The sequence below is a fragment of the Magallana gigas genome, chromosome 7, assembly GCF_963853765.1.
Source record: "Magallana gigas chromosome 7, xbMagGiga1.1, whole genome shotgun sequence".
Lineage (NCBI taxonomy): Eukaryota > Metazoa > Mollusca > Bivalvia > Ostreida > Ostreidae > Magallana > Magallana gigas.
The window spans coordinates 586,484-605,868 of NC_088859.1; the positions used below are offsets into that span (position 1 = coordinate 586,484).

The following is a 19,385-nucleotide window of genomic DNA, read 5'->3' on the forward strand; positions in this document are numbered from 1 at the left end:
TTATCAATACCAATTATTTTTTTCATTTTAAAATATGCTTTTCTGGCCTTTTCAACAAGCAGAGATGTTGCGAAATTAAACCTCCCATTACTTTTCAATACAATACCTAATTAACAGTAATTTGATACACCTTGCATAGTCAACATATCATTAATTTTAAGATAAATAATAATCGATAATATCAACTTCGTCAGTATTTCAATATTTTAATTATTATCTCCTCCTAAATGATGCCTCCGTCTATCAGTACTTTCAGTACTTTGTTTCTCATTCCAGATGTTTTTGCCTGACATCCCCCTTAAAAAAAGATGCTTCCGAGTTCGTGCCTAATGAAAAATTATTCTAATGGCATTTGAATATTAGATATCTTTCATTACCTCCCCGTCCTAATTATTAGGCCTAATGGGGTTTATAACACAATTATTTTAGGCCTTTTTAAGTATTTTCAACAAAAGGAATTAGTTTTTATTTCAAAGAACGACTTAGTTTGTAATGTAAACGAAACATTTCAGAATGACTTGACAAATTATTTAAACCGGATATTACTATTTCACAAGTTATCACTGTTATGAAAAAACATATTGGATCTGAAAACGTTTATAACCTTGAATTGACCATAACTTGTAGTTTGAATCTAATTAAACAACGTGATCTTGATTAGGAATATAAATAGATAGCTGCATTAAATAAGAAGACCGAAGGTAAGACGCAAATTTATAAAATATTTAAAGATTTAGGCTAGTAGAACACTGTAGAAGTACAAACCGTTAAATGTGTGACGATGGTGATATATATACCTTCTCTATTTATGTATTTATATATTGAGAGGATAAAGGGCTTTATATCACCCTTACCACGCTTTTAACGGATTTTTGGTTGAAATTCAAAGGTCTGAGGTAGAAAATAAAAGGTTCAGCACAAACTCCTGATTTAGCTATAGGCCTAAAGCTTTTTCAAGAGTGTGACTAAAATGGGTAGCGAAACCCGGGCCGGGCCGGGATTTTCGAAACTGATAACCGGGTTTTTGTTGATTTCTTAAAAAATACTTATTTGTTCTGCATGAAATTTACAGGAATACTGTATTACAAATTGTGTTGTCTTCGCTGATATTTTTATCATCACAAAATGAGTTTTTCAATATTTATTACACATTTTGATTTTTCAGGTGACTAAAATGGGTAGCGAGCCCGGGTTACACATTTTGGCGATATTAAGCGAATTACATTGTTGAATTTGGAAACTTGTGTATTTAATCATTACTATTTAAGTTAAAATACTTAGATAATTCAACAATTCCGTCATAAAATGCCATTTAATAAAGTTATAACTAAATATTATAAACCCGGGACGGAACAAAACCGGACACGTTTACCCGGGACATATCACATGTATGTGCTGGTTATGTCTGCATTCAAGAAAAACGGGCGTTTTGAATCATTACTTGTTTTTTAAAAAGAGAATTAATAACTGAATTTTGTGATGTGTTTATAACCTCTTGTAGATGGCAGGAGCAATGAGATGTCATTATGAAGTGCTGGGTGTAGAGAGAAGCGCCACTGGGGATGAAATGAAGAAAGCCTACAGAAAACTGGCTCTTAAGTGGCACCCAGGTATTAAATTCCACAACACTCCCGCTCTGTCTTCTTATATAACATATTTGAATTATTATTGCCAGTGCTCAAGTAATTTTTATGTTAATGTTGCTTTGACCAGTATATGTCTCTGCCTAGCTCCAGGTCTGTAGCTCCTGGTCTGGAAAAAATTCAGATGATCATGGACGACCTGGGAACTACAGTGACACCCATGGACAATTTTTTTTATTAATTGTGCACAAAAAGGTGCGCTAGTTTTTGACTGATTAACCTTTTTTACAGCAAACCTCGTTTATAGCGAATTTCAAGGAACAGTAGAAAAATCTTTATTATAGCTGTAATTTGTTATACGGTTTTAGCGTATTCGTAAGAAATTTTATAGCAAAGGACTATGTGCGGTTTGATGCATTTTTTGCCCCCAAAATCAAGTTTTTGAAAGACTGTAAAAATAAGGTAAAATATAGTTAAAATCATATTGAAAATAAAGGTGTAAAAGGTTATCACCACAGTGATGTCATAATGTAGAAATGACGTCATGAAGATTGCATTATTTTGATAAATGGATGTTTTGTAGCAAAATATGGGTGTTTTCCAATGGTTTTTCAGCTGGGAAACATCGAGCGCAGGCTTGCTCAAGTACAATTTTTTAGTATATTGTGTATAACTATCTGAAGAAAAACATGTGTCAAAATCGCACTTGAGTAGACCTGCGCTCTATACTTCCGAATGCAAAATATAGAGCAAAAATGAGAATATTTTCATTTGTTTGCAAATTTGCTGGAATTAGGTCATTTAGGTCGCGTCATAGATAAACAGCGAATGAGCAATGATGACTAAAATCAAGATTAAAGTTATAGGCATCCTCTGTACAATGATTTGTGAAGATTTGATTTTTATACGATACTATTTAAAAATTGGTTGAAATCGGGGGCAGATATTTGACCATACCGCACATAGTCCTTTGTTATAAAATAATTAGCTTTAAACTATCATAAGTTATAAAAACAAAATTAATGTCATTTACAATAAATGTCAATATAACCTATCTCTTTTGAATTTAAAAAAAAGATATGTACAGTCATGTATAATGTATGAGTTTTAGTATTTTTTTTTATATGCATCTTAAAGTTTTATGTATCCTCAATGAAATTTCTAATGGAAAATATTCATTATATAAATGATAAATACATATTATATATTATATACATAAATTCATTATACCTGTGTTAGTTATATTTGAGTTTTGCTGTATACACAAATCCTGTGAAAATAATTAGTACCAATAAATTCTTCATGCAATTTACTATGACACTGTCTCTTTACTTGCCTTTGATAGTCTTCTAAACACCATCACCAGCCAAGTGAAGTGGTGCAGTTTGTTTACATGAAAGAATGGCGAATTTTGTTCTCGATGTGAATTTACATACTTCATTTTCGGAGGTCGGTAGCATGTTTCAGATAAAGTCTGAAGCAAGTAAAGAGACTATATCAGTGGTAAACTACATGAAGAATTTATTGGTACTAATTATTTTCACAGAATATGCATATTATTAAGGTAAATCAGTCCAAAGCTAGCATATGTCTTCGTGCACAGTGAATACACGCTTTTTTCAGTGGGCGGTACTGTAGCTCCCAGGTTTTCCATCCGAAACTTTTTTTAGACCGGGAGCTACAGACCTGTAGCTAATCTCTGCTATGACTGACTTTGCCTAAATCCTAAAGCTTTAATTTTATCAAAGCTTCTATGAACCCGCTGGGAACATAATATAAGAAGTACATAAGTGACACGTGAAGAATTACCACACTTGGTAATGGTAACACAGAGAGATGATGGTGATGAATTAAGAGTTACTCCCTTATACCACAGAAGCTACGTATGGCAATGAATGCATCTAGTGCCATTGAATAACTTAACAAGTAGATATTAATTGTTTGCTTATCACTGAGGATATCGAGTGATGATGCTCTAGGACTAAGGTTATGGCAATCTTCGCAGTTACATGTATTTTGAAGATGTCAGTGAATGTGTTTAAATATAGTATTGTCAGAAAAAACATGTTGGAAAACAAGGAATATAAGGGGAAGATTACAATTTTAAAAAAAGTGTCTGTTCATGCTTTTCTTATTTGGGGGCTCTCAGATTGCCAGAGTGTCTGTAATTTCAATTGCGGGGCAGGCTTAGGAACTGGTCCTGTCAAAAAGGTCTGGTAATGAATTTCAAACTGACAACTTTCTGTAGAGATAACCACCCAATCAATGTTGAGAAAGTGAGTAAACCAGTGTCATTCATAAGAACTGAAATGATATAGGAGGAAGATTTGTTTTTCTAGATAAAAACCCTGACAATATAGAAGAATGTACAAGGCAGTTCCGTGCTGTGCAGCAATCCTACGAAGTTCTGAGTGATCCGCAAGAAAGGGCGTGGTATGACAAACACCGAGAGCAGATCTTACGTGGGGGTAGGTAATCAAAAGATGCACATGTTCTTTTGTATTAACAAATGAGACTTTCTATAACTTATAAGATGCACTTCAACTTGACAGGAATGGGACATGGGGATAAATATGAAGACAGCAGTCTGGATGTTTTCCAGTATTTCAACAGCTCATGTTACTGCGGCTACTCGGATGATGATCAGGTAGTTACTAGGGTTACCTCACTCCTCTAACTTATCTCTCTAAGTCAGAATTTAAAATGAAGTTTAATTTCATTAATCTTGACAATGTATCCTTTGAATTTGAAACTTCAACAAAATAATAACCATACTTTAGTGTGTAACAAAGAGATGAAGCTGACATACATCTATTCTGTGTTTCTAAATTACCTGACTGCTGTGTTTAACAAACAGACCAGCTGACCCTCATTTGTTATTTGACCCGTATTTCAGGGTTTCTATGCTGTGTACAAGGTGGTGTTTGAGCTTCTCGCGGAGGAAGATTACGAGTTCCTGGATGACAAGGAGAACGACCAGGAAATTCCGGGATTTGGGAGAAGTGACAGTCCGTATGAGACGGTGCTTATTGTCATCACATCTCTATTTAAGGCGGCTAAATGGTTCTGTCAATTTTTTGACTTTGTTTATCTCCATGAGATAAAGATATAGGATAGCACTCAAGTCTTGAACCTAATATGTTTGGAATTTTAATTTGCTAAATGATAGTTTATACAGCGTATAAAATCTTATAGTCTATAAAATCATGACTAGCAATTTAAGGTGGTATGGGACATCTGTTGATATTAATGTAGATTAAAGTACATTATAATTGAAATACTTTCACTGGTTTTGAATTTTCAAATTTTACAATATTTTAACAAAAGAAATAGCTTTTAAAAATATTTGGAGAAGTAAAATTGTAAAACCCCAAACTTGATTTAAACTCATGACTTACAGATTTGTAGTAAACCCTCTAACCCACTGTGCTACACTGTTAGGTGACAATATTATGATAGAAACTACTTATATAATTACACTTTATTTCATTGTTTATTACAATAAACACTACCTCACAACATGGAAGTGTCCCATACCACCTTAATTAAAGTAGATCTGGTGGAAAATGTTTTGCCCATCCAGCCTCCTTAAAGGAAAGACAGGAATAATCATTGAACAAACTAACTATAATTTGTTTGCATAAATTAGCATTAGTTTGTGGCTTTATGTTTTGTTGAATTAGTAAAATTTATTAAATGTTTATCAGAATACTGTGGAATCATTTAATTTTGTTGGGGCGAGTTTTTATGCATTGTGGGATTTTTGCTTATTCCTGGGGATGTAATTTCTTGAATGCATTGATTTTCTGTTAGGAAAACTAAATCTTTTAGAATAAGTTTTCATGGAGGATGTAAATTCGTGGGTGAGGGCTACCCACGAATACCATGGAAATTGAGCCACATCGAAATCTAATGATTCCACAGTAACGATTATTGATACAACAGTTGCTATTGATTTTCCATTAAAGTTTATGAGCACAGCGTGATTTTTTTTGTTTTATAGGTTGTGAAGCCATTTTATGATTATTGGGAAAACTATTTCACAGCAAAGTCCTATGTTTGGGTGGAAAAATATGATACTCGAGAGGCTCCTGATCGGAGAGTCCGCAGAATCATGGAGGCTGAAAACAAAAAACTCCGAGATGCTGCTCGGAAAGAACGGAATGAGGAAGTCAGGGTAAAGATTACTTTCAAATTTTGGTTTCTGAAATGTTTGTTATGCTAAGACATGAAAGAGTTACAGATTTTTTGTTAAAGATAAGTCAACAATTTTGTTTCAGGCTTTGGTTCGATTTGTAAAGAAGCGTGATCGCCGAGTTCAGGCTTATAGGGTAAGAGATATTTCCACAAAATTACTTCCCCACTATGAGCTAAGTATAAGCGTATTCCTAAATGTGACAATTTTTATGCACATATGCCTGGCATTTAGCAATGTACTTGAATTAGCGGAAGCGGCATTCCGCCAAAAGCGCTTAGTAGAATACAGAGCCAAATGTATTACGTTTAAAGTATTATTAACCTAGTTGTTAAGTTAATGTCAGGGATCTGTGGTTTGAATTGTTCGAAATACAAAATTATTTATTTGTTGCCTTAACCTAAATTTTCTTAACTATAAGAGTGTTGCAATTGTTTTATTGAAAACAAATATTTGATTTTTTGATTGGTGTAGATCAGTGGTCTTGTTGAGATGACAAAATTGTTGCTATATGGAAATATTTAAATATTCTAAAAACAGAAAAAAATGGAAGAAAGAAATGAAGAAATAGCTCAGAAAGCAAAGGAGAAGAGGGAACAGCATCTGAAGGAAAGACAAAGGTAACTTCCTCCATGAAAAAGTTGGTGTGAACAGAAGGCAATGTTTTCTGGCTTTTATTAGCTTCTTAGTTTAGGTTGATTTTAAATATGTCTCATATTTTGAAAATGTTAACATATTAATGTTAACATATTAAAGCAGACATGGCAAAATTCAATATCAACTAGTAGGCTAATTGTTCTAGAACAATTAGAGGTCTTTCCACCTAATATTTTTAATGAATTGCTAGATTTCTCAATAAGGTATAAAAAAAATTAGTATACCTATGATACATGCTGTACTATAAAATGGGAAAACAACGAAGCCATTAATTGATAAATGGTTTTTAAAGAGATTTTTTATTATTATCAAGCCAATACTATAGAAATAGATTTAACTAACAATAGAAGAGAGTGCTCTAGAGGCTAGCTGTCTTTGTACAAAATGAATGGGTTGACTGTAAAAACAAGTTCCACTTGAGTAACCACAGAACTTGATGTGATACCTGGCTGACCCAATTGAATACCTTATTGCGCAATCCAGCAAGCTATTGAAACCCTTACTATAATTCTGTAATTCAAATGAGATGAAAATTCATTAATTAACAGACTTCCAAATGACGTTGACCTTTGACCTTTATGTCATTTTGTTCGGCCAAGGTAGATGCTTCTATTCCAAGTAGTCCGAAGTCTGTACGACTAATAATAAAAAAGTTGGAAATGATTTTATAGAAATTTAAAAACTTTCAGGGGCAATAACTACTAGAAGGGGGCCTCAGATCCTTTCGGTAAGAATAGATTGAAGAACCCTCCAAGTGCACTGAATACATTGGTAAAAGTTCCAAGTCTCTATCTCTTATGGTTTCAGAGGAGTAGCGATAACAAGCATTTTGTACAATAGGGGCTATAAATCTGTAATTATTAAAAAGTATGAGCCAAGGGGCTATATTTTAAATTGTCTTAAGATGTCCTACTAAATCCATAAAAGAGTTTTTCTCTACCACCCTTAACAAAAGAGATATAAAAAGTCATTAATTAACAGCTTCTTAAATGACCTTGACCTTTGACCTTTATGTCATTTTGTTCGGCCAAGGTAGACGCTTCCATCCCAAGTGGTCCGAAGTCTCTATGATAAATAATAAAGAAGTTGGAAGTGATTTTATGGAAATATAAATACTTTCAGGGGCAATAACTACTACAATGGGGCCTCAGATCTTTTTGGTATGAATAGATTGAAGAACCCTCTAAGTGTAATGAAGACATTGGTAAAAGTTCCAAATCTCTATCTCTTATGGTTTCAGAGGAGTGGCGATAACAAGCATTTCCTTCTCAAAGGGCAATAACTCTGTAAGTTCTGGGAGTTCTTTGACACAGGGTCAATTGGTACCATAACTTTTAATGAGCAATTACATAAAGTTTAAATTGTTTGGATAACTCTAATAATAAAAAAGTCACCCCGAGCTAAATAGAAAAAAAGAAGAAGAAGAAGAAGATTAAAAAACATAAAAAAAACAAGAGGTCTTTCACCTGAAAGGTTGAAAGACCTAATAACCCATTCTGAGTCTAAGACTACAAGGTAAATAAAGTTAATATAATTTTTCAATTTTGATATTACATTTTTTTTTGTTAAACATTAACAGGATACATATAAAAATCTATAAATTTACTTTATGGGAGAAGTGTATTTCAAATTTAATTTGTCAGTAGAAAATGATACATCAGCTAAGTTTTGCTGTGGGTCCAAAAATGAAGTGTAAATCCCTGAGTATATGTTACAGACAAGTAGAGAACTTCCAGGAGACGGAATGGTCAGCCATGACGGCGCTAGAAGAAGATCTGCTGAGATTAGAAACGGAACTTGGAGACCAATTCGGAGGTACAAATATTGTATATGTGAACATGTGGACCATTAATCATTTACCATACATCTAGTTTTTTATGCAATGGACTAGTTTTTTCGTGTAGCAATACAAATGTTTGATAAGGCAGGGAATTCATATTCTATGAATATACTGATTTCAAGATATTTCTTTTCAAATGCAGCCAAGAATTTCACATCATTACATTTAAGATGCACAGTTTCATTTTGTTGTACTAGCTCTACATTGTTCACAAATCAGCAAAGCCTGATAACATATATATTCAGCAGTTAATGGACTTTATCAAGGGTGTATGGGGATTTACCCCGGGTTGTATTCCATTCACCTTGAGGTTTTAGGCCGAAGGGTATTTCAAATATTACCCAAGGTAAAGCCCTGTACACCTTTGGTTTTACTCGATGCTGAATTTATTCCTATGTTAACCAAAAAAATCTGTTTTCCCCATCCAATTAAGGATGTATTACACTCTCAAGATATACCATGTACCCATTTAGTGCATTGTGGCATCATTATTTAAGTCAAGTCAGACTTATGGAAATTCACATCAAGGTTATTAGCAAATCAAATCTTGTATTACAAGCTCTTAAGGAAATATTCTTTTTTTTCACATGACTTAATATCTGGTGGATATCACCCATGCAATAATAATTGAATCATATCACAAGTGTAGGATGGTTAAATTCCAACGATAAGGCAAGGTTCTTGACCTTGAGGTGGAATTTATCACTCCCACACATGATTTATTTTTCTTGCATTTTTTTTTTTTACATTAGAGATGATGTCTGACATTGTGTTATGACATTCAAATATTTACTTTCACTTTATCACCCTTCATACTGCATATAGTGCAAAAGGAGATATTGCTTTCCTGGCAGGAAAAAAAGTAATTTAAATTGTATATCTTTGTAACACAATCAAATTCAGCATTATAATTTACAGCATAAAGGTTACTTTCATAAGTAAAGATAGCTATTCTGTTTCATCCGCTTTCATAATTTATACATTAATTGAAATTATAGCGTGAATAGCTTTAACTCAGGGAAAGCAAGGGGTGGGTAGCTTCTACAATAAAAAATTAAGTAACAATCAGAGTTATATTACCAGTAGTAAGATGTTCTTTTTTTTTGGGGGGGGGGGGGAATCAAAATTTTGCAAGTGAGATTTGTTGCAGTCAGTAAAGTTTTGTTTATTTTTTCTTCTACCAGATCCTTCCCCTCAGGATGTAGAGGATGAAGAAGAAGATGATTACATAGATGAACTTTTCTGTGTGGCATGTAACAAGGCTTTTAAAAGTGAAAGGGCGTAAGTTTTAATTTCAATTGTTTAGATGCACAATTTCCATTATTTCTATGAAAAAAAATTGAATTAGGTTTTATAAATCATGGCAAAATATGGTTGTGAGCTAATATTTCAGGAAACATGTGTTTTTGTGTCACAGATTTGTGAACCATGAGAAGTCCAAAAAACACAAAGAGAATGTTGCCGCTCTACAGGAAGACATGAGGAGAGAGGACGAGGATCTAGTAGGAGTGGATCCAGAGTTATGTGGGGAGGAGGATACATCAAGTGTGGACCCAACAATTTGTGGGAGAATGGAGCAGGAAGAAAATGACCTTGAAGAGTCCCCATCCAAACAAAAGTGAGTAGATTTCTACGAAGTCATTGAATTGCTGTATGTTCTTATATGTTTCACATTTCACCACAGTTCTTTCCATGTTTTGGTATTTTGTCATTTTCTCTCATCCTGAGATATTTTCAATACTACTGTTGACTCTTTACTTTAAGATCTTTGTGGATGTTTTGTAACTACTGTGGCAGATTGGAACTGTACTTTGATAAAAACAGTTCAATATTGGGCCTCGTTCATTATTTTGGATAAAAAAGAGTTGTTTTAAGTTTGAATAAGTTTATTTAAAGATATACACATACAAATATAGATAAAGACATTTTATAATCATGAAAAGGAATATAAAGAAAGATATCAAGAAATACTACTTAAAAATTGCCAACATTTCCAACAACATTATATGTGTATTTTACATTCCAAATTATGTAACTGTGACTGAATAAATTATGAGGAATAATAATATGGCTGGAAGAGATTGCACAAAGTTTATGGAACATAAAAGAATCGTTAGAATTATATATGGCAATGGGAATACACTGGAAAACATCTTTGAAAATGATTATCTTAACAAGGGCGTCAGAACAGGGGTGGCAATAATTTTGCCAACAAAATTTTTTTTTAATCAAAGCTAAAATGGAATTTCATAACAGCAATCTGTGTTCAGTGGAGCCGTGAAGTGTGAACTCTATTGTTAACACAAGCGGGGTACATGTATATATAAATGTTTCTGGCGTGTTTTGACAATTAACAGGACATTAATAAGATAGGTTCGACATTAAAGAAATAAAGAATATATGTTATATAGCTTTGCCACAACATCAGGACCCCTGTCATTGTAAAGATCCCCTGACCTAGTGAGAATGCTAGATTTGATGATTAATTACAAATTGTAAGTTATTATCAATTATTGTACAAAGTACAAAGCCATGAAACTAGTTAAATTTGTAACAACTTTCTACACTTTTCACTAACATACAATTTCTGCATTCCAATTTCATAACTGGAGGGATTAACATATATTAACCACCCTGCATATCTCAAGTTTCTAAAGCGTTCTCTCAGCAAGAAAAAAAATCTTTCAATCCTTTAAATCCGTGGCTAAAGTTCTACCCATGATTAGTTACTGTTCATTTTGACGAGGTAACTATCACAAAATTATAATTTCCTGTTACTGTACTATCTTATTATCAAAATAAACTATGAAAATTTACATTTTACCATGCCACAGTACAGGATTGAAAATTATTTGATCCTGCACATTTACCAAGATGCTACATAAATACAGCTACTTTAACCTTTTGCAAACACATTAGTGTCAACACAGGATTCATGGATATTCATTTTTGGATGTTTTTGATGTGTAACAGAGATTAATAAGTTGTATCAAAATTGTTGCACACACATGCATATTAACTTAATTCTCTAATATAAATGTAAGTTGCGTTATCTTGATACACATTTAATGTTGTCGAACTAAGTAAATAAATAATTAGTACAATTTTGCCTTGTTTCTTATAATGCTATAAAATAAGTGACAATATATTTTATCAAGTTAAAAAATAACTGGATACATCATAAAATATCTTCATTTCAAGCCAAATCTTGTTATCCCCCCCCTTCTCCTTACCAATCAAATTCACCTCTCCAACATATGAAATACCTTCCAACACCCCTGCTTAATATACATTATCAGTCAAAATTTTTTTATTGAATAGTATAGCATTCTAGTGTGTCAGGCAAAAAAGATGATATTTTATTTATTTGCACTCACTGGCAATATATGATGTCATAAGTGATGCTATTTTTGTAAATTAGTCAAAATCAGTCAAAAATTGGTATTTGTCTTATCTTTTTTAAATGGGAGATACAGAGCGACACTTTGATCAAGAACAAACTTTTGTCACTTGTAAGTCTTGGAAAGATATAAATGATGAAAATGTTTTGTTTGTTTAAGCAATTGCTCAGTATTTAATTAAAAAATCAAAGTACTGAAAGTACTGTTAGACGGTGGCGTCGTTTGAAAGTGGCATATTACGTGTATGATAATTATTATACCCCCGCAAACGAAGTTTAGGGGGGTATATTGGTTTCACCCTGTCCGTCTGTCTGTCCGTCCGTCTGTCCGTCTGTCTGTAGACGCAACTTTGTCCCCCCTATAGAATTTTTTATTACTGCATGGAACAGTTTGAAAATTTGTACATATGTTGAACACCATCTGAAGATGTGCACCTGCAATTTTTTTTAAGATCAGACAAAATTTAATGATTTTATGACAGTTTTCATTTTCCTCATTCTATATATTGTACACTAATGTTGAAAAGTAAGGGAGGTAATCCTTACAGATTTTATTAATTAATTAATAGAAAACACTCTAAAATATATTTATATAAATACATCCAGATGGAGTTTTTTGTCTTTATGTCTTAATTAATAAAAAAAAAATTTTTTTTATAAGTATTCTACCAACTGACAATGCAAAGTTTTTGTTTGTCAATGATAAATTCTTAAGGAGCTAATAAGAACATCAAAGACAAGTGTGGCTGTATTCATTTGTCCCAAGGGAGCCATTATCTGAGCCATGGTTCAGATGGAGCATGTGTTTAGGGGAAATTGATAATCTGTAAAATGGGTGATGGTTTTGGGGCTATTTTAAAACTGTTTCATGTAAACCAAAAGGTCTATCATTATAAGGAAATAAATAATATAATTATTAAAAAAGAAGTTCAACTATTTTTAGAGGTTGTTTAAATTTATTTGTCAAGTAAATTGATGAAGTGACCCTATTGGGCATTAATTTAAATGAAATTCAAAATTACTGATATGATTGTAGTGTTTTGGCAATTTTAAAATTGTTTGTAATATTAAATTTTCTTTTTTACATATTTTTACATAGTATGGTAATTATGGTAATGTTTGGGAGTTTATTAAATTTAACAAGTTCATCAAAGAAGATGATAGTCCTATGGGATCAATTTTCTGATATGGAGTTCCATTGTGCCATAGGAGAAAGTGAGGAAAATTTGAAACAACTAATTGCATCTGTCAAGACTCTTATTAGAAAGATATTGAAAGTTTTATCAACAGAAGAGCATTGCTTGGCTACCGGTATTTCTATTCACTGCAAAGGGAGGGGTTATTGTCATTTTGTTGGTTTTTCTTTAAATCAATTAAATTAAAAAAATATATCATCAAATACATACATTTGTAAATGTATTACTGTTATAGATATGTATTTACAGTGAAATTCTGACAATTTGATTTTAATTTTTCTTTGTTAACTAATTTTTTTTTTTTAGGGTTTTCCGTTTTTCAACGGAAAACCCTTCTGTTATTCTACTGTTTCTTATTATTATTTTTTTTTTTTTCCCGCAAATTTTGTGCACGAGATTTCTCGAAGATTTTTTGTCTGATTGCTATGAAACTTTCAGGGTATGTAGATGATATTAATATCTCTAGACGTTTTTTTCAAATTTTTAAAATTCACTTCCGGTTATGAGTTATTGCCCTTTAATTGAAAATTCGGGGGTCTTTTGTCCAGAGTTGATCTCGGGAACTACAGATGATAGATGCATGAAATTTGGCGAAATTGTCGGTAACATTTTATTATTTTGCTGGCATGAAAATTTTGGTAATTTCTTTGTTAGTTTTTGAGCTATTTGTCGCCAAAGTTTAAGATTTTTTCGGGGCTGAAATTTTGTTGCTTTTTGTATTATAACCTTTAAACTAAAAATATTTTGTTAATACATTTAGAACAAAAGTTGTTGAGAATAACGAGAGCTTTCATTTAAAATTAAGAAAAAAGGGCTGGCCCCTATAATTAGGGGTCAGCAGCTCATACACGTATTTTTCTGATAGCAAAAATCGTTATCATTTTATGAAAAAAAATTAATTCAGTTATTGTTAATATATTAAATAATGTCATTTGGTATCAAATTAAACAAGATCTGTCCTATATTTGTTTTCAAATTTCATAAAACAAATATGTGAGAATCGTACATGAACGAGTTAATATGTCTACATAGACACACAAGCGAACAAATGCCACATTAAGGCCCAGGCATTTACTGCATTACGTTGTGTTGCGTCTTAGATAAATTGTTGTGATTCAATTTTATTTTTTTCATCTATATCATTTATGAATTCAATGAACACACATTATTTAAACGTTCTATGTGCAACTATTTGTCGGGGCGCCCCTGTTTGTGACCCCCGCGCGCGCGCGCCGAATGTAAACAGTAACGAACGGCGTTGTAGAAAAGAGAGAGCCGTAATGCAGAAGAGAAGTTGTGTATTCTTTCGGTGTACACATGCATTTTCAATTTGCTGTGAAACATATGAACATGCACAGGGAACAATACTACATATTTGTTTAAGGAGGATATTTTTCTCGTGTGAATCGTTTACAAGGAAATTCTGACAGCCACACTTCTGTCGACGATCAGCCGTTGATAAGCTACGAGTAATAAAGGAGAAAAGATGGACATTAAAGTGTGTGATTTATGTGGATGTTACTGAAGAAGGTGAGGCTTTTACTCCTTTTAAAGTTTAAAAAAGTTAAAGTTAAAATTTAGTATATAGTATAGATGTACATGTAAGTACGTGCACACTGTTTGTTTTTGTTATGGTGTGGGTGTTTGTTTACTAACGTGTAATTTTTACATGTTTCATGGAGGTTTAGACTCGCTCGAGGTTCATGGGGGACTGGAAAGGGTAACTGAATTTATCTATTTAAAAAAATAACAGATTGTGAATTTTCAACTCAAAATTCAAAGCAGGGTCTAATTAGAAACATATCATATATTCTTGTGCAGAAGACTCCAAATGTAGTCATGAATATCCTGTAGACATAACTTCAAGTAAATAAAATTGTATACTTCAGACTTCAGAGTTAAAACATGAATTTAATATCTTTATGGATGCCAATCATTGTATCATTAGAAAGGTTTAGCAGACCAACGGGTACCCGGTACATGTACTTGTACATGTAGGTTACATGTTAGAACTATGCGTACTATTCTACCAGTTCACATAATTTTTCTTGTTTAGCAGTTATGATGTGTACTTAAATTGTCCTTGTTAATGTTTTAAATGTAATTTTTTATTCTCTTTTTTTAATCTGACTACTGGCAGTACTGGCCTGCGAGCAGTTCTCGCCGAGGACCATTTCTCGCTGGTGCACTGTTAGATCATATTTTCGTATATAATTTTATGTGTTGATAAAATGACGTAACAATGCAGTGAATGCACTGGTGAGAAATGGTACTCGGCGAGAACTGATCGCACGCCAATATTGATTAATTACAGACAAAAACTGAAGGTTGCGCGTGTTATTTTTTATTGAACAACATTGTTTAAAATAATTCTTTATATATGTGATGATCAGACCGGTTTGAATACCAGTGCCAGATAGCTCAGTTGGTAGAGCACCTGACTAGAAATTCAGGGGGCCCAGGTTCAAATCCCGGTTTGGTCCTTCATTATTTCTCCCATCCTGTTACAATATTGGTGTTGTGACCAAACTCTGGAACTAACAGGTTAACTCCTGCCAGGGGTGATCTTCGAGGGTGAAGATCATTTAAGGGGGAAGGAATGTGACGGTCAGACTGGTTTGAATACCGGTGCCAGATACATGTAGCTCAGTTGGTAGAGCACTTGACTAGAGATTCAGAGGGCCAGGTTCGAATCCCAGTTTGTTCCGTCGTTATTTCTCCCATCTTTTACGTATACATGTATATCAGATATATGACAGATGATTAAGGGTCATCACATGTTTTGCAAGATGCAATAAGTGTTAAAAACCTTTACTTTACAACACAATACATATAAGTGAATATTTATGTTTCTTGTTATTATTTGGTGTGGTTTTCTTGACATTGTCGCATAAACAACAACTCTCTCTCTCTCAAACTCTCTCTCTCTCAATTTGATAAGTGTTTATACCTATGAAAATTTTTTAATATTATATTATGACTTGATATGCAAATTTTTGATCTTGTACTGCCTAAATGTTATGTCATGTATTGGGATATGTCATACCTATTACAATGCATGGTCAGTGTATTTTTTCCAGATATACTATGCATATGTTAATGTAAACACAGCTATTACTAGTACATGTATGTAAACACAGCTAATTATTTTTTTTTTTATTTCAGCTCAAAACAGACTCTTGTTACCACATGGCTTTTACCGGTACCTGTTGATTCTTGTGGGTCAGCTCCTGAGATTAACCTGTCACCTCTATCCACATGCATATTCCTTGTGTTCAACAGACTATTTACCGGTAATTCAAATTAAATCCGATAATGCATGAACAATAATGGAACTTGAAGAAAGCATCATGCCATGTTGTGGTTTGTGTTTGATAAGAAATTATGAAAACAAAATTAAGGCTGTTTATAAAGAAATTCATAATTGCTGTGAAAATTTGTTTTTCAATAAAAGTATGCAATTATGTTTCCTTTATTTTTTATTTCATAAAGATATTTAGATGTGTTTACATAATTGAAAAATCCCCCCCCCCCTCTATTTAATTGTCTGCATTAAGATTACATGTAGGATATGTAAATGTACATTTGACTTTGAAATAACATCTGCTATGATAATTACTTTTGAAATGAACAAGAAACAACCTATTTCTACCTTTCTAAGGTATATATGCATAAAAAAAAGTAGAAAAACATGTCAAACTTGAAAATTTTTCATGGAAATCAACTCGATCTGTCTCCAGCTACCTGGGTGTGTTTGAATTTAATTTTAATTTAAGGCAGATGTCTAACTTGTAGGTTGTAACTTACTGTTTTAGCATGGTTAGAAGGAGACTAGAAATCAGAATAGATTAGATATTCACTAAATATGATTGTTAGCTTACTTTTTTCATGAAAACAAGAAATCACAAGCAGGACAGCTGTCTATTTGTTAATTAAAATGGTACAAATCATACAATAAACAAATAAAGATCAAATTTTAGAATCATTGATGATTGTTTTCAAATATGTGTGAGAAATTACTCAAGGAAATTGCCACACGTTTCATAAAATTAGGTAAAACATTTCAAACCATGACTTTTTATGAAAATCAAAAGATTGGGGGGTGGGGGGTATACATGTAAGGGTATTTCTAAGTGATGTGAAGCTTTTATCATGATTATATCATGTAGGCGTATGTTGTATTGAATAAGGTTTCTTTTTAAAGGTGGTTGAACAAAAGTTGACCTCTAAAAGGTCAGGTAAAGATGTTTTACTATGGAGAACCCTGTAAATCTGTGTTTACTAAAGGAAATTGGAAATGGTGGGTTCACTTAAATGGCCATATTTTTATTAAACCTCAATGGAATTGGCAATATGTGGTATTCTTTTTCTCAGAATTGCATTAGCTTTCTTATTCTAAGACAAACCGTCTTTTCATAAAAATGTTAGTGTACTAAGTTAAAGGTACAAGGAACAGTTTCGGATAAAGTACCGTCAATATTTTTGTAAAATTGAGAGTGACTGTACTTGAAGGTTTATCATTGTTGCGTAGATTCATGAAATGAATTTTAATGATTATCAATAGTTAGAGGGATGTCTCTTGTTGGAATTGGTAAGCAATATTAAGGCCCCTAATTTTAAGTACATGAGAAGCAGAAATAAATTGTGAAACTTGCGGCTATGACAGATATGTTGACTTTACAGTGAAATTGAAGGTTACAAACGGGAGGTTATATAACATGAAATGTAGGTGGATGGGATATTATATGCCTATTTAGTATTTACTGGGTATGAGGACAATAGCAAGTTTATTGTCCCCAAAGACAGCAACTATTTAATGAGGCAAAGCCAAGGGAAATTTAATAGTTGCTGTGGAGTGGGACAATAAACTTGCTATTGTCCGAATAGTCAGTTAATTGGTATTTCATTATACAGAAGAAAACTTTATTTGTCAGCGATGCAGAATTTCTTGATGATAAACAAATTAGAGTTAAATCAAACTTTGTATTTAATGCGGCGATCTTATTAGGTCAGAGGTGTTCCGAGTTTAAGGTGATATGGGACACTTCCATGTTGTGACCTATTGTTTATCGAAATAAACAATAAAATAAAGTGTAATTATATAAGTACATGTAGTTTCTTTTCAAAAATGGTCACCTAACTCCTTAGCACAGTGGGTTAGAGGGTTTACTAGGAACCTGTAAGTCATGAGTTCGAATCCTGCTGGGGTTTTTACAATTTTTAGCTCACCTGAGCTGAAAGCTCAAGTGAGCTATTCTGATCACATTTTGTCTGTCGTCTGTCTGTCCGTCCGTCCGTAAACTTTTCACATTTTCAACATCTTCTCAAGAACTACTAGGCCAATTTCAACCAAACTTGACACAAATCATCCTTAGGCAAAGGGGATTCAAAGTTGTGAAAATTAAGGGCCACACCCGTTTTCAAGGGGAGATAATTAGAAATTAATGAAAAATTTCGAGAAATTTTCAAAAATCTTCTTCTCAAGAACCAGAAAGCCAGGAAAGGTGAAACTTGTGTGGAAGCATCCTCAGGTAGTGTAGATTCAAAGTTGTGAAATTCATGACCCCCCGGGGGAAGGGTGGGACCACAATGGGGGGTCGAAGTTTTACATAGGAATATATAGAGTAAATCTTCAAAAATCTTCTTCTCAGAAACTAAACAGCCAGCAAAGCTGAAACTTGTGTGGAAGCATCCTCAGGTAGTGTAGATTCAAAGTTGTGAAATTCATGACCCCCGGGGGTAGGGTGGGGCCACAATGGGGGGTCGAAGTTTTACATAGGAATATATAGAGTAAATCTTTAAAAATCTTCTTCTCAGAAACTAAACAGCCAGGAAAGCTGAAACTTGTGTGGAAGCATCCTCAGGTAGTGTAGATTCAAAGTTGTGAAATTCATGACCCCCGGGGGTAGGGTGGGGCCACAATGGGGGGGTCGAAGTTTTACATAGGAATATATAGAGTAAATCTTTAAAAATCATCTGCTCAGAAACTAAACAGCCAGGAAAGCTGAAACTTGTGTGGAAGCATCCTCAGGTAGTGTAGATTCAAAGTTGTGAAAATCATGATCCCTGGGGGTAGGGTGAGGCCACATTGGGGGTGGGGGGTGTTAATATTTTACATAGAAATATATAGAGTAAATCTTTGAAAATCTTCTTATCAGAAACTAATCAGCCAGGAAAGCTGAAACTGTTGTGGAAGCATCCTCAGGTAGTGTAGATTCAAAGTTGTGAAAATCATGATCCCTGGGGGTAGGGCGGGGCACAATGGGGGGGTCGAAGTTTTACATAGGAATATATAGAGTTAATCTTTAAAAATCTTCTTCTCAGAAACTAATCAGCCAGGAAAGTTGAAACTTGTGTGGAAGTATCCTCAGGTAGTGTAGATTCAAAGTTGTGAAAATCATGATCCCTGGGGGTAGTGTGAGGCCACATGGGGGGGGGGGTGTTAAAGTTTTACATAGGAATATATAAAGTAAATCTTTAAAAATCTTCTTCTCAGAAAATAATCAGCCAGATG

The 19,385-nt window shown here is 33.4% G+C and overlaps 1 protein-coding gene across 1 annotated transcript in view; it reads left to right on the forward strand.

Moving 5' to 3' along the window:
* Nucleotides 1-521: 521 nt before the first annotated feature.
* LOC105321627 (dnaJ homolog subfamily C member 21) overlaps nt 522-19,385 on the forward strand; it is a 33,082-nt gene continuing 14,218 nt past the window's right edge. Inside the window, exons 1-11 of the mRNA XM_066066012.1 lie at nt 522-701; nt 1,502-1,610; nt 3,923-4,051; nt 4,136-4,230; nt 4,480-4,605; nt 5,587-5,760; nt 5,864-5,914; nt 6,319-6,398; nt 8,153-8,250; nt 9,460-9,556; nt 9,693-9,893. Of these exons, the coding sequence (XP_065922084.1) occupies nt 1,502-1,610; nt 3,923-4,051; nt 4,136-4,230; nt 4,480-4,605; nt 5,587-5,760; nt 5,864-5,914; nt 6,319-6,398; nt 8,153-8,250; nt 9,460-9,556; nt 9,693-9,893 (1,160 nt within the window). The 5' untranslated portion in view covers nt 522-701. The remainder of the gene's footprint in view (nt 702-1,501; nt 1,611-3,922; nt 4,052-4,135; nt 4,231-4,479; nt 4,606-5,586; nt 5,761-5,863; nt 5,915-6,318; nt 6,399-8,152; nt 8,251-9,459; nt 9,557-9,692; nt 9,894-19,385) is intronic.